The 12,993-nt window shown below is 45.0% G+C and overlaps 1 protein-coding gene across 1 annotated transcript in view; it reads left to right on the plus strand.

Annotated features, from left to right (window-relative positions):
* Positions 1 to 849: 849 nt before the first annotated feature.
* The window catches only part of bcr (BCR activator of RhoGEF and GTPase), a gene marked incomplete at its 3' end in the record, with an annotated part of 84,647 nt that continues 72,503 nt past the window's right edge, over positions 850 to 12,993 (plus strand). Inside the window, exon 1 of the mRNA XM_083902417.1 lies at positions 850 to 2,599. Within this exon, the coding sequence (XP_083758543.1) occupies positions 967 to 2,599 (1,633 nt within the window). The 5' untranslated portion in view covers positions 850 to 966. The remainder of the gene's footprint in view (positions 2,600 to 12,993) is intronic.

The following is a 12,993-nucleotide window of genomic DNA, read 5'->3' on the forward strand; positions in this document are numbered from 1 at the left end:
CCCGCACACACACACACACACTGTCACCGTGGCCCCGCCCACTCCTGCAGCTCCTGTGAACGGCGCTCTCAGCAGCAGCAGCAGCAGCATCTCACTCAGCTGAAGACACACAGAACACACACAATTACCTCACAACAGTGTGTCGTGTGTGTGTGTGGAGAAAAAAAATGGGATAACGAAACGTTGCGATTCGCTCACAAAAAAAACGCGGTGCTACAGCATCGATCCTGTGGAGAAACTCTGATGAGGTCGTCGTTTGTGTTGTGCGCTCTTTTTTTTTTTTTTTTTTTTATCCATTCTCCGTGCTGGTACAAAGGCGCTGGGTCCGGAGCAGCAGCAGCAGCAGCACCTGGGATTAATGTGCGTAAAGAGAGAACCGCAGCCTTCATCAACACCAAGAAACCTTTAAAAGCAACAGAGTGAGTGAAAGCCAGCGAGATTAAAAAACACTTTCTTCTAGATTATATATTTCCACTGCCCTTCACATTCACACCAGCAGTCACAAAGACGAGCAGCTGTCATTGTGTCAAGGCTGAGATTTTTTTTTTTTTGTTTGGATTTCTTCACGTGAAAAGTGCCAAGGATGCATGATGAAAAACGAAATTAGTTCCAGTTTTTTCTTCCTTTTCTTGTGCCGCACATTCCCTGGTGTTCCTGTGACTGAACAGCCGGTTTCTCTTGTTCAGAATGGGATGCATTGTTGCGACTGCGCAACCCAAGACAAGTGTCTGCAATTAGACTGTGTGTTTGTGCACGGATTACCTACAGGCCTGCTGTAAAAAAAGAAAAAAAAAAGAAAGAAAGAAAAAAACCCTGCCACTGCTCTGCAGCTGGAGGTGGACTCTGTTGTTGGATAAAGGATTCTGTGTTGGAAGTGGACTGGAAAGGGGGAACGAGCTGTGCGCCCTTGGCACATCTCTCTCCCTATTCAGGGTCTGTCAGTGAAATAAATAGATCAAGAACAATATGGTGGAGCCTGTTGGATTCATTGAAGCCTGGAAAGCACAGTTCCCCGAGTCCGAACCCCCCAAGATGGAGCTACGGTCAGTAGCCGGCATTGAGCACGAGCTGGAGAAGTGCAAATCGTCCATCAGGCGCCTGGAGCAGGAGGTGAACAAGGAGCGCTTCCGCATGATCTACCTGCAGACCCTCCTGGCCAAAGAGAGGAAGAGCTACGACAAGCAGCGATGGGGCTTCAGGAAGACGCCGCTGAACGAGGGGATGGACCCCGCTGCGACCACACAGGGCGGCGCGGAGTCCCTGTCCCAGCAGCCACACATGCAGGAGACTGGTGGAGTTGGAGTAATAAGTGGTGGAGGTTATGTTGGTGTAAGTGGAGGCATTGTTGATCGGAGGGGCTTTCAGCCTCTTGCAGATGGATCTGGTCGGACCAAACCCAGACCCCCACCTGCCAGAAAGTCGGCATCCCACGGAGACGGCCTGGAGTCTGCGTTTGAGGTGCCGCAGCAAGTGGAGTCCACTTCCTGCGACAACCTGGATGGACTCTCGCCGTCCAAGCAGAGAGGAAGTGGCATCTCCGTCTCTCCTCGCAGGCCCACACTTCCACCCCCAGACAAGGAGCTTCCTTCTGACCCCAAGGACAAACTCGGTATGGGACTCGGCGTGGCCGCTCTGAGATCCAACTTTGAGAGGATCAAACGGGCCAACTCCCACTCCGGTGGTGATGTAGCTAAAGGCCAGGAGAAGCAGCTGCCACCACCTCCACCGCCGCCGTTTTACACCAACATGGAATTCCACCACGAGAGGGGACTGGTCAGGGTCAACGACCGCGACGTCTCGGACAAAATCAGCTCGCTGGGCAGCCAGGCGATGCAGATGGAGCGAAAGAGATCCCTTCATTCCCTCCCAGGTAACCTGGCAACCGTGGCCGGAGAGCTCCGGGCCAGGCCGGTGTACAGAGGACGATCCACTGAGAGCACGTGTGGCTACGATGCAGAGTACGAAGATGGCGAGCCCAATCAGAGACATTCAGGGAGGGCCAACGGTGGAAAACCTCCACCCCCACCGTGGCAGCCCTCTGACTTTCAGGCCTACTCCAGTGTTTACGTCGGTGGGGTGATGATGGGTGAAGGTGGCGGTGGAGATGGCAGAGCTGGCGGTGGAGTCGGTAGTGGAGTCACAATGAGAGACCACGGAGGAGGAGATGACCACCTCCTGACCTGGCCTCGCCGCTCGTACTCCCCTGGTAGCTTTGAGGATGTGGGAGGCGGCGGCGGCTACACGCCGGACTGCAGCTCCAACGAGAACCTGACGTCCAGCGAGGAGGACTTCTCCTCGGGCCAGTCCAGCCACGTCTCGCCCAGCCCCACCACGGCGTTCCGCAGGCCCTTCAGAGAGAAGAGCCGCTCGCCGTCGCAGAACTCCCAAAACTCCCAGCACTCGTTGGACAGCAGCAGCCCGCCAACGCCGCAGTCTCAGAAGCGGCACCACCGGCAGCAGGGAGGCCACGTGGTCATGTCCGAGGCCACTATCGTGAGCGTTCGCAAGACCGGTCAAATCTGGCCACCTGCTGCCCATCACGACCTCTTGCAGCATGGAAGGACATCGCATGACAACAGTTACCATGGAGACCACCTAGGTGAGTTGTGTTTTCTTTAATATTTGGTGAGGGCAAAGTGGAAATGAGAGCGTGTCCGGTTGTGTGTGGGCAACAGAGAATGAGTCGGGATGAGTGTGTAATTTAATCACCCTGGAATTGTTTTTTTGGCGTCTATTCTGTTGCAATTGTAGCCTCTTTCCCCCTAAAACCACAAAGCAACAGAATGTTCAAATGATTAATTCTGTGTGCACGCTAACACACAGGACTAGGGTGTCCTTTGGAAGGCCCTGCGTGGGAGAACGGATGAAAGATCCTCCTCTGCTTATTCCTGGAATGTCAGTTGGGTGGGTGAACAATAAGATGCGGTCAGGTTGAGCTGAAACTTCAGGTCTAGCTCATTCTCAGACGACGACGACTCCTGCTGCTCTCGAGTATGGAATTCCAATCACAGGTGTCCGTCTGTCTTGTCTGCAGCTATTTGCTTGTAAGTCAACACAAGCCCAGTGTACAGACGTCTCTCTCTGAACAGTTATTTGCAGTCTTATCTAACCACTAAACTGTGGCACCTGTAATAGAACGGCAGATAGATGTCCAAGCCTTGGCGCAGAAGACCTGGCCTCGTCCGACTGCCGGACTCAATCACAACAGCAGTGCAGTGTGTTGCTGCGGGAACCACATTAGTATGGGGTTTAGTTTACTGTAAAACTTTCCATTGCGGAAGCCGTGCCACCCTCACAAGAGCGAAAAACCACACACTGCCGTGGCAGTTCAAATATTTCACGTCTTGGCTGTTGTTGTTGTTGTTTTTTTTAGACACATGGCACGTTGTCTAGTAAGATGGAAGTTTGCAGCAGTACTGTACATTTTTTTGAAAAGTGGCGTCACTGTATTGAAACAGATTCAGGACTGGCGTCTCTGCTGGACCAGACGGGCAGGCAGAGTGCTGGCATCATCACACACACACACACACACACACACACCTGCTCTGGTGCCAGGATGAACTGGACAGAGAGGAGAAGGCGGGGGGGGGGGGAAGTCAGATGGTGAAAGTGGAGAGGAGTAGAAAGAGAATTAAAGGATTAGGAGGAGGACGACAGATTAAAAAGTGGCGATTGCTCAGCATCACGGCCGTATCTGCCAATTTCACTCGTCTTTTTCCTACTTTTACTTTTAAAACGCGTCCACGTTATCGCTCACATTTTTTACTACAGACAACGAATCGCTATCGAAGCAGCACACAGACGGAGTGACCTCTGCCTGTGAGACAGACCTGCACAAAGACATGTCTTACTTCCACGGTGTTGTGCTATTATCATTTGTGACTCACTCCTGGAGGTATTGCTACCATCGCTCTGGGTAGCATTACTGTCTGACACCCGATATACCGCACGTTGCCTAAATATCCTGAACAGAGGAGGTCTCGGTGCATCTATAATTCATTTATTTGAATACAACCACTGACACAGCGTTGGCCCTGGAGGGATCCACTAAAATGTTTTTTTTCCAGACAGGATGCTCTGGTCAAAGTGCACCATCATCATCATCATCATCATCATTGTCATCCTCCTCCTCCTCCTGTCTGGAAAACCATCTGTGACATATTTGTGGTGAAACGTGATCGGCGTCTTGTCTTTTAATTACCGTTCCCTCCCCGAACGGCAGGTAATCGGCGTCAACAAATTAGCGCCGTGCTAACATTTGTGCTTCCGACAATGAGTCGGAGCGCGTGTGGCAGACCAAAGCAGGAGCGTGAGAGAGTCCTGTAGCAACGTTGGCTGTGGCTAATTCCCAGCTGCTGTGTTTAGGATTATCACCGCAGTGTCTGTGCTGTCTTTGTTTTATCATCTTTTCCACAACAATGAGCACCGTGGGGAGTTAGGCGAGCCGGAAGAGCAGGGACGGAGGTGGAGGACGGACGGGCGGACGGAGCAGAGGGGGTTAGACAGTGATGCACTTAGTGGGATTATCTGGAATTTTAACACGAGACGTAAAATTGTTGGTTAGACACCCTGCAGCGCGGTGTTGCATTTCAGATCGGGGCAGATGGGTGCGATGATGACAGCGAAGGCGAACGTAACGATGGATGTTGCATAGTTTTTGAAGCCTCGTCTGTGTGTAACGGCTCGTTTTCAAATCAAGCAACTAACGATTTTTCCCTCGATTGAGTGATTGTTTTGTCCATAAACTGACAGAAGATGTTGGAACTTAAGTTTTAATGATTTCTTTGTTACGCGGAGCAAAGAAACCAGAAAATACAGTGAGAAAAAAGTTAAGGCTGCCATTTAATTGTTCTGTTTTTGATTGTTAGGGCTGAATCAGTAGGAAATGGATTTACTAAATAAAGTGTTTTTGATAAAAGAATAAATTTAACAAAAAAGCAGTTGCTCCATCATGACAGCAAACTAAATATCTTTGGTGTTTGGACACAATTAAAGATTTATGGACGTTGTCATTTTGAGGACGGAGAAACGCTAATCAACGTTTTGTGGCATTTTCTGGATGAAACAACGTAAAGGCTGGGTCATTCTTTCCGTGTCCGCGTGCGGTCAGAGTTACGCTAAATGCGTGACTACTTGTGGCGTACGTTTTTGTCCTAATGTGGACAATGTGAGGATGAATGCTAACACTTCAGTTTGAGTTCACGAGTATCTGAAACATTGCATTCGTTTGGTGGCACATTGTTGTTGTTGTTGTTGATGTTGTTCACAAGAGACGATGAAGAAGATGGTAACCATAGAAACTTGCATGAAGTCCACACATGTACGACACATCGCTCGGAGACGACGCATATAAGTGAAATCGTAGATCGACGTTCACCTTTATTTTAGTATAAACAGAAAGGTGGGAATGTATGATAATGGATGGATGTATGTCATCACAATTATTATTATGCTATATTTAAAAGTTGATATCAGTAAAATAATGCTTAAATAAATGATATCATAGTTCTATAAACACGTCATCACTGACTCTAACTGTCCTGTATAAACTCATAACTTGATACAGTTGTTTCTTTCACCCCAACCGGTCGAGGCAGATGGCTGCAAACCACCATGTCTGGTTCTGTCAGAGAGTTTTTCTCTCCCCACTGATGCCTAGTGCTTGCTCATCGTGTGAATCGTTGGGTTTCTCTGCTCTGCATCGTCTATGCCCGGTGTCTTGATATGATGTATGTTGTGATTTGGCGCGATACAAATGGAACGCGATAAGTCCGGCCTTACTGAAATATTGATACTGAAAATAATCATTAATCGCAGCTATAATACATAAAAGTGCTTGTTCTTGCATTACAGTGTGGTCGTATATGTGATAATGTTTCACACCTGCACCATAGGCAATATTTCCTGACTTAAAAACAGAATATGTCAAATGCAGTTGGGTATTTTATTTCTCTTAATCGTTCAGCCGTAGTGTTTGTGTCTAGAGCGTCAGAGAAAGTCTAGTAAAGGACGAGGAGCTAAGAGTGTGTGTTTTTCTTTTTTTTTTGTGGGCGACTGATGATGATGATGATGATGATGATAATGAAGAGTGGGAGGGTGTTGTGAGGAGGAAGGCTGAGGGAGGCAGAGTGCAAGGCAGAGCTGTCGTTTCTCGCTTCATTGGTCAGGGATGCGGGGGCTGCAGAGAGGCACAGATGGGAAGAACTCTCCCGTTGCGTAACAGAAATACACACACACACACACACACACAAAGACACACGTGCTCGATGTTCACTCGATGTGCACCTTGAGGCTGTTTTGCCTTCAGGGAAAGGTGTTGGCGTACGAGTTCCTGTGTTGTAGCTGGAGATGATGTCCAGATTGTTGTTTTTTTTGTGTGCCAGTTGTGTCTAAAGACACCGTGTTTCCTTGCTTTCATCGTGCGTTTTGTTGATCTAATGTAGGAGGAGGTTTCGGGGATCCAAAGTTAACGCGCTGGGCGGAGATTACCAGGACCCCCTTTACAGCGAAAGTGCAAAAAATGAATGAAAGTATAAAATGAAGATTTCTCCCTTGAGTGTCAGTAAATGGGAATGTGGAGACACTTGGCAAGTGGATTCTTCTTGGCTCATTAAATCAAAAAAAAAAGAAAAAGCGAAACAGGTTCGGAGGCAGAAAAACGTCAGCTGCCAACTTTTCACTTTTGATGTAGATTGAAAAAGCACGAGCGCGGCGATGTAACATCGAGTATTTGATCATTCATGCTGAGACGACTGGCGCGCGTCTCTTTTATATCTACCTCTATCTTTCCTGCAAAAAAAAAAAAAAAAAAAACACGCTCTGGAATAGTAAAGACACGTCTCGTAAAATATAAAACATCAAACAAATGTTTTTTCTTTCTTAAAGAGACGGCAGAATTTCACACTGTGGACAGAGGAGGAGTAAAATGAAACCAGCAAATCAATCAAAAACGTTTCTCACACGCAGGCAGTAGAGAAATAACAGTGAATAATAATATTCACTCAGATAAGATGGAGTTTAACCGATAAAAACGCTCGTCCTTTGAGGCTCAGCAGTGTCAACAGTCAAGTTTGGCCTTGGCTCGAGAATCCACCGAACGGAACCACACGCGAGTTTCACCCTCTGAAAGTTTTTAGTGAGATCAGTGAACTGAATAAAGGGAGCTTTCACTCCCCTTATGTAATGACGGGTGGTAACCAAAAAAATGCCATGTCCCTCTCTCTCCAAAAGCTGTTTCCATTGATTTATTTGAATCTAAACAACCCGTGAATACCTGTGGGTTTGCGTCTCGGAGGGCAGCGATGCCAAAGCTGGACGGGGGCCTGTGGGACGCTTCAATGGTTTTATTGTCCACCAGGAAGCCTCCACCTCCCTGTGCCGGGTCCTGTCAGCGGATTTAATTTTAGGCAGGTACAAAGTCCCGCACTCTCCTTCCTTCCTCTCCTCAAGGGATATTTATCTCTGCTTTATTTATAGATTAATGATGTTTCTTTTCTTTTTTTTTTAAATGACCTATTGTTGTAGAGTTTTTTAAAATTGAATCTAGAGTACAAAAGGTAGATGTCATGGATAGACTAAGTTATCAAGATGTAAAAAAAGGTTTTTACAGAGTTGAGATTTACTTGGTATGGAATTCAAATGGTTTTTACCACACACACTTCTACTTAAATAGAGAATAAGTAGATTATTTCAAAACATTTAGTAGTTACCATGAGTTAGAAGCACTCGTAGTTAATATCTAACCCTATAAAATGATGATCAAGAACTCGATACTTAAGCAACTTCAACATATTTTTTTGCCAGAGATTCAAAATGGCATCATATAAAAAAAAAACCTGCTGTCAGCTGTTCTATCGTTATTCTGAGTTGTATTATTAAGCAGCTGTTTGCAGAGCTGCAAATCTGAGACGCGTCTTCCACACCTATAGGAATACTGGTGGACCTGTTTATGGTATATGCACAAAACTGTTGGCAAGTCTTGTCGCGGTCAGCATAACGACACAATGTGCGAACCGATGCTAATCTGGGAAAAAATCCCAGTCTAGATAGTCCTTACACTTCACTCTACCCCTTTTAAAAGAATCTGTACACAGAGCGTCTACAAACGGATGGATGGGTGGAGCTAAAATGTATATGAGCTACGTGTATAACCTTCGTTTCACGCCGCGTAAGCATTTAAAGCTGGTGCAACCCTGTCATTGATCCTTCTTAAAATAAGTTGAAACAAAGACAAAAGTGATTTTACTACTACTTCTACTACACCACTGTATGCTGAACGTCCTTTGTCCTCAAAAATAGTTGAATTTCACCTTGTTGGCAGTGAGTGATTGTGCGGTGAAAGGACGATGAACTTCTCCGATTGATGTCGGTCTGCGTTTTTCAGCGTGTTTATTGGTGAAATTGTGTATTTGTTGCTTCCCGTTTCTAAGGAAATCAGAATTAAGAGTTGAATCGTGGAGATGACGGCCTGTGAGGGAGGGCTCTGAGTCTGCTTCAACCTCTGAGCCTTGTGCGTTGTTGTTGTCGAGTCCTTTGCACCATGTGAATCGGCATCTGTTTCCGTGTGTGTGTGTGTGTGTGTGGAGAGTTGGGTGGGCGAGGATGAAAAAAAAAAGAAAAAAGAAGGATGGGTAAGAACAGCTCACGACACACACTGAGACACATTTTGTCAGGCCTGCGCTGCATGTTTTACAGTAGTCCGGTGTGGCACAATGACCCCTTTTTCACACTGAGGGAAGGAGGGAGAGAGGGAGAGAGGGAGGGACGGACGGACGGACGGACGGAGGAGGGTGACTGTAGCTCTTAAAAAGGCTTGTTCAGTGTGCGCTGCTGAGTGAGTTTGGCAGTGAAAGCCTCTGTTACCTCAGCCGGCACACAGGAGCTGCAGGCTCATAATCAGGCTCTGAGTGGTGGGAATGAGAGGCGAGAAGCATGGGAAGGATAAGAGGAAGGAGGTGAAATAAAGGGAGGGTGAGGGGGGGGGGGGGGGCGCTGCTTTTCTTGCCAGCTGGGTGCTCTCAGCTCAGCCTTTTTCTATGGGCCGGTGCAACCTGCTCGGATCAATTGTGGCGGCACAAAACGGCCCCTTTGTTCCGTTTTTGCTGGGATGAGTTATCGTGGAGGGAGAAAACTTCCTCTCTTGAGAAAGTGAAAAGCCTGCTCTGCTCCTGCGAGGTTTGAGTGGACCTAAGCAGAACTACCTCCTAGGGTTAGGTAGGATAGGGTTGTGTAGGTAGTAGTTATGGTTAAGGTTAGTAAGTCACCAGGAAATAAATACATGTTAATCGGTGCGTTTAAATGCATGTTAGAAGTTCAGTTTTTCTTAATATCATGTAAACACAGAGAGCAGAACTCCAGTCCGACGAGGTGTATACATACAGGAGTAATCGGACTATGAATCGCGTTATGCAGGTGTGTTAGTCCGACTAAGACTAGCTCCGTATTTAGTTTTTGGACTAACATACTTGTATAATGTGATTCATAGTCCGATTACTGCTGCATGCTTAGTCGGACTGGAGTCAGACTTGGCATTCTGCACATGCACCAACATGTCGTTCCTGTGTTTCACCCAGAGGTAGAAGGAGACGACGTAAACTGCTGCGGCGGCAAGAGCCATGTTCAATCTAATTTGTGTCATGATTAACATCAACAACAGCAGGTACGAAACATACAGAACCACAGCACGATCCATTCAATATGCATCAGCTTATAGAGATACAGCGACACCCATGGATACGGCAATAAATCGCATGTAAACTCAGACACCGCAAGTTGTCTTAGTCGGACTATGGCCATAGCCTGATTCAACTGTGCATGTAAACGTACTGGCCTGGGGACAGTCGTAGGCATCAGATAAAGCAGATTGCTTGGTCCTCACTGAACATTGTGGATGGACAGTGCTAATATAATCTCATAAACACTCGCAGCCCTCTAAAGAGTAATAACTCTTCCCCTGCTTCTATTTATTTCCTCTCCTCTTTTTGATTTTGCCCTCGTGCCAAGCATCCAACCACAATATTTCCTCTGGTGACCAACAGCTCTATAACAACAACAAAAAAAAAGAAAAAAAGAAAGAAAACAAATGTGGAAAATATCTCGCATAAATTCTGGTGACTTGTTCCAATCTTTGAACGGCAGCCATCTTGGCTCACCGTAGCACCGTCCTCTGGGTTGGCCACAGTGCACGGAAACTGCGCTAGTTAGCCTTCACCGCTAACCACTCACCACAGGCCTTTTTGGCCTCTGAGTGTAAATACTCGCTGGTGTGTGTGTTTTCTGGTTTTCTATGTATTCTAGGTTAGCTGCACACAGGCCGTTAATCAGTTGGGGAGGAGGAGGTGGAGGAGGAGGTGGAGGAGGAGGAGGATGGAAAGAAAGACCTGGTTTCTGGTTAAGACCACAAGGAAATATGGCGTCCATGAAGATTCATATTAGACCTACACCGCAGTGCTGGTGGCTATTGTTGAGACATTAAAGGGTCGTCACCCACTTTCATCAGTCAGGAAGTATGACACAACTCAAACCACATGACTCGGTGCATCATGGGACACGTAGAATCCAGTGTTTTTGGCTCTTGTGTGCAAATTTGTGCACCATTGCTGTTGTGTTGTGTTGTGTTGACAAAAGCACTTAATGTATTTTATCGAGTATGTATTTTCAGACCATGTCAGGGTCTGAAGGGCAGGGGAAAAATAACCTTGGCAGGTTAGTAGTGCAGAAATGCATTAGCTGTGCAAATATTGAATGAATAAATATTTACACTTAAGACGTGCAAAGCAAGAGAGAGAGAGAGAGAGAGAGACAGTCTCCTGAACAACATGGGTTCAGGCTGCAGTTAAGATTCAGTTTTGTCATTTTTGACACAATACGTCTTGTTGTTTTTTAAAAGTGTTTAATTAAAGTGCAACTTTCATCATGTCAACATCGATGAGCCCTAACTTTAGTCGGGGAATTAGAAACTGGCCGACCATCACATTATTACCATCAGTTTACTAATTACAGCGCCAATGCACGATGTCCTATATATTACACATAGGATTATCGTCATTCACAAGCCTCAGCTGGCATGTTTCAGTATGAGGCCAGCCGTGAGGTCGACTAAGTAAATAATGTGTATGTAAATGTTAGGGAAGTTAAGTTTATTTGATTACATAGCACATGCACTATGATTTCCCACTTAATTTCTCTTCTTTCCCATTTCCCACTTTATTCCCCCGTATCACCTTTTCTCCATCTATGCTTCATCCATCCAGCTGCTTCTGATTTTACTTACCCTGCATCACCTTTGTGTCTTTTTATTTGAGGGTGGATTCTGAGTCTTTTTGTCCATATGTGTGGTTGGACAGCGACAATTAAAAGCTTATAATGTAAAGAAAATTAGATTTTGTTGAGTTTCATATAGTTAACCCAGGCTTACTATCAGTGGTAAGGATTATGGCTCACTTAGGGTTAACCTAGGTGTTTATAGTATTATTCTGTGTCCTTGACTTCCTGAATGTCCTTGATATTTGTTTGTGTTTTGGTTTCAAACAGTAAGAAATAAAGGGTATTTCAAAGGATGAAGCGGCTGTAAACAGCATTTGTGCCTACAAATGAGTATAAATAGTCTTCAGTTGGTGGAAGGTGTTTTTTGTGATAACAGCTGTGTATTGAGCATACTTCAAAATAGAAAAAAATAAGCTCTTATGAACAGCAACGAGCGTCTTTGCGTGGTCCTTAATACTACAATAGTTCTCGAAGCGGAAGCAGAGAAGGCTCATTGTGTGCTCACAATTGCTCATGGGCACAGATTCTGGGCAATCGTCCACCAAAGACATTGATGGTTCAAACATTTTCACTGTTAAATACTCAGGAGCTCGTAGTGCGGAGCTTTAACTGTGGGTACTACCTCGTTTTTTTTTTTTTCATCTGCTAGAGGAGAAGCACGGGGGTTGATCAGTGAGCTCCTGCTGGGACAGAAAAGCGCCTGCAGTCATTTCCACGTTGAAGCCGAAAGGCTGCAGAAGGGAGAGAGAGGATGCACTTCAGACCTTATTAGTTTTTAGAAGCTGTGAAAGAAAAGCCACAGGATGAGACACCTTGTCCTTTTTCCCCTCTGCCACACAGCACTCACATGCCCGGACCGACTTATCTCTTGACTCTCTCATAAATAAATGCGCTTGGATACCAATAATATCACGATGTGACGATTCTCTGATATAGTGATAGCAGGATTTCTCTATTTATTTACAACACAGATAACAAAGTGCAGAAAGTTTATGTTTTGAATGTGTCTATTAACATAGATTACTCCGCCATTATTCCGCTGTAAACGTCTCTTTTTCAGCCAGGTAATTTCCACCCAAGGTTCTCTTAAGCACCCTGGTGTATCAATGATCGTATTGCACGAGTGAGACTTAGACTTAAACAGGACGGGAGGAAGGACGATGATAAATCACTGAACCGCGCTTTTGTTCTACCCCTAATTTTATCAAATGTATGGAATCAGCGTGATCTTGGGGTTTTGACTGACTTAAAAGAAATACATTTGGACTAAAACTTAAAATCTGTACGAAGAACCTGAAATGAGATGAATATGTAGAATATATTCATAAACTATATTCATATATATATATATACACATATATATATATACACACATATATGTGTATATATGTATATACGCGTGGATGTATATACATATATGTATATACATATATCTATACACATATTTGTATATTTGTATGTATATATGTATACACATATATGTGTATATATGTATACACATATATACAAGCATATATGTGTTTATATACATATATGCGTGTATATATGTATATATATATACATATATGTGTATATATGCACGTGGATGTATATACATATATGTTTGTATATATATGGGTGTATATATATGTGTGTGTATATATATATATATATACGTATATATAGATACGTATATATATATATATATATATGTATATAATGTTTTTTAAGTATGTCTAACACAATCTG

This window comes from Microchirus variegatus (assembly GCF_963457635.1).
Source record: "Microchirus variegatus genome assembly, chromosome: 16".
Classification (NCBI taxonomy): domain Eukaryota; kingdom Metazoa; phylum Chordata; class Actinopteri; order Pleuronectiformes; family Soleidae; genus Microchirus; species Microchirus variegatus.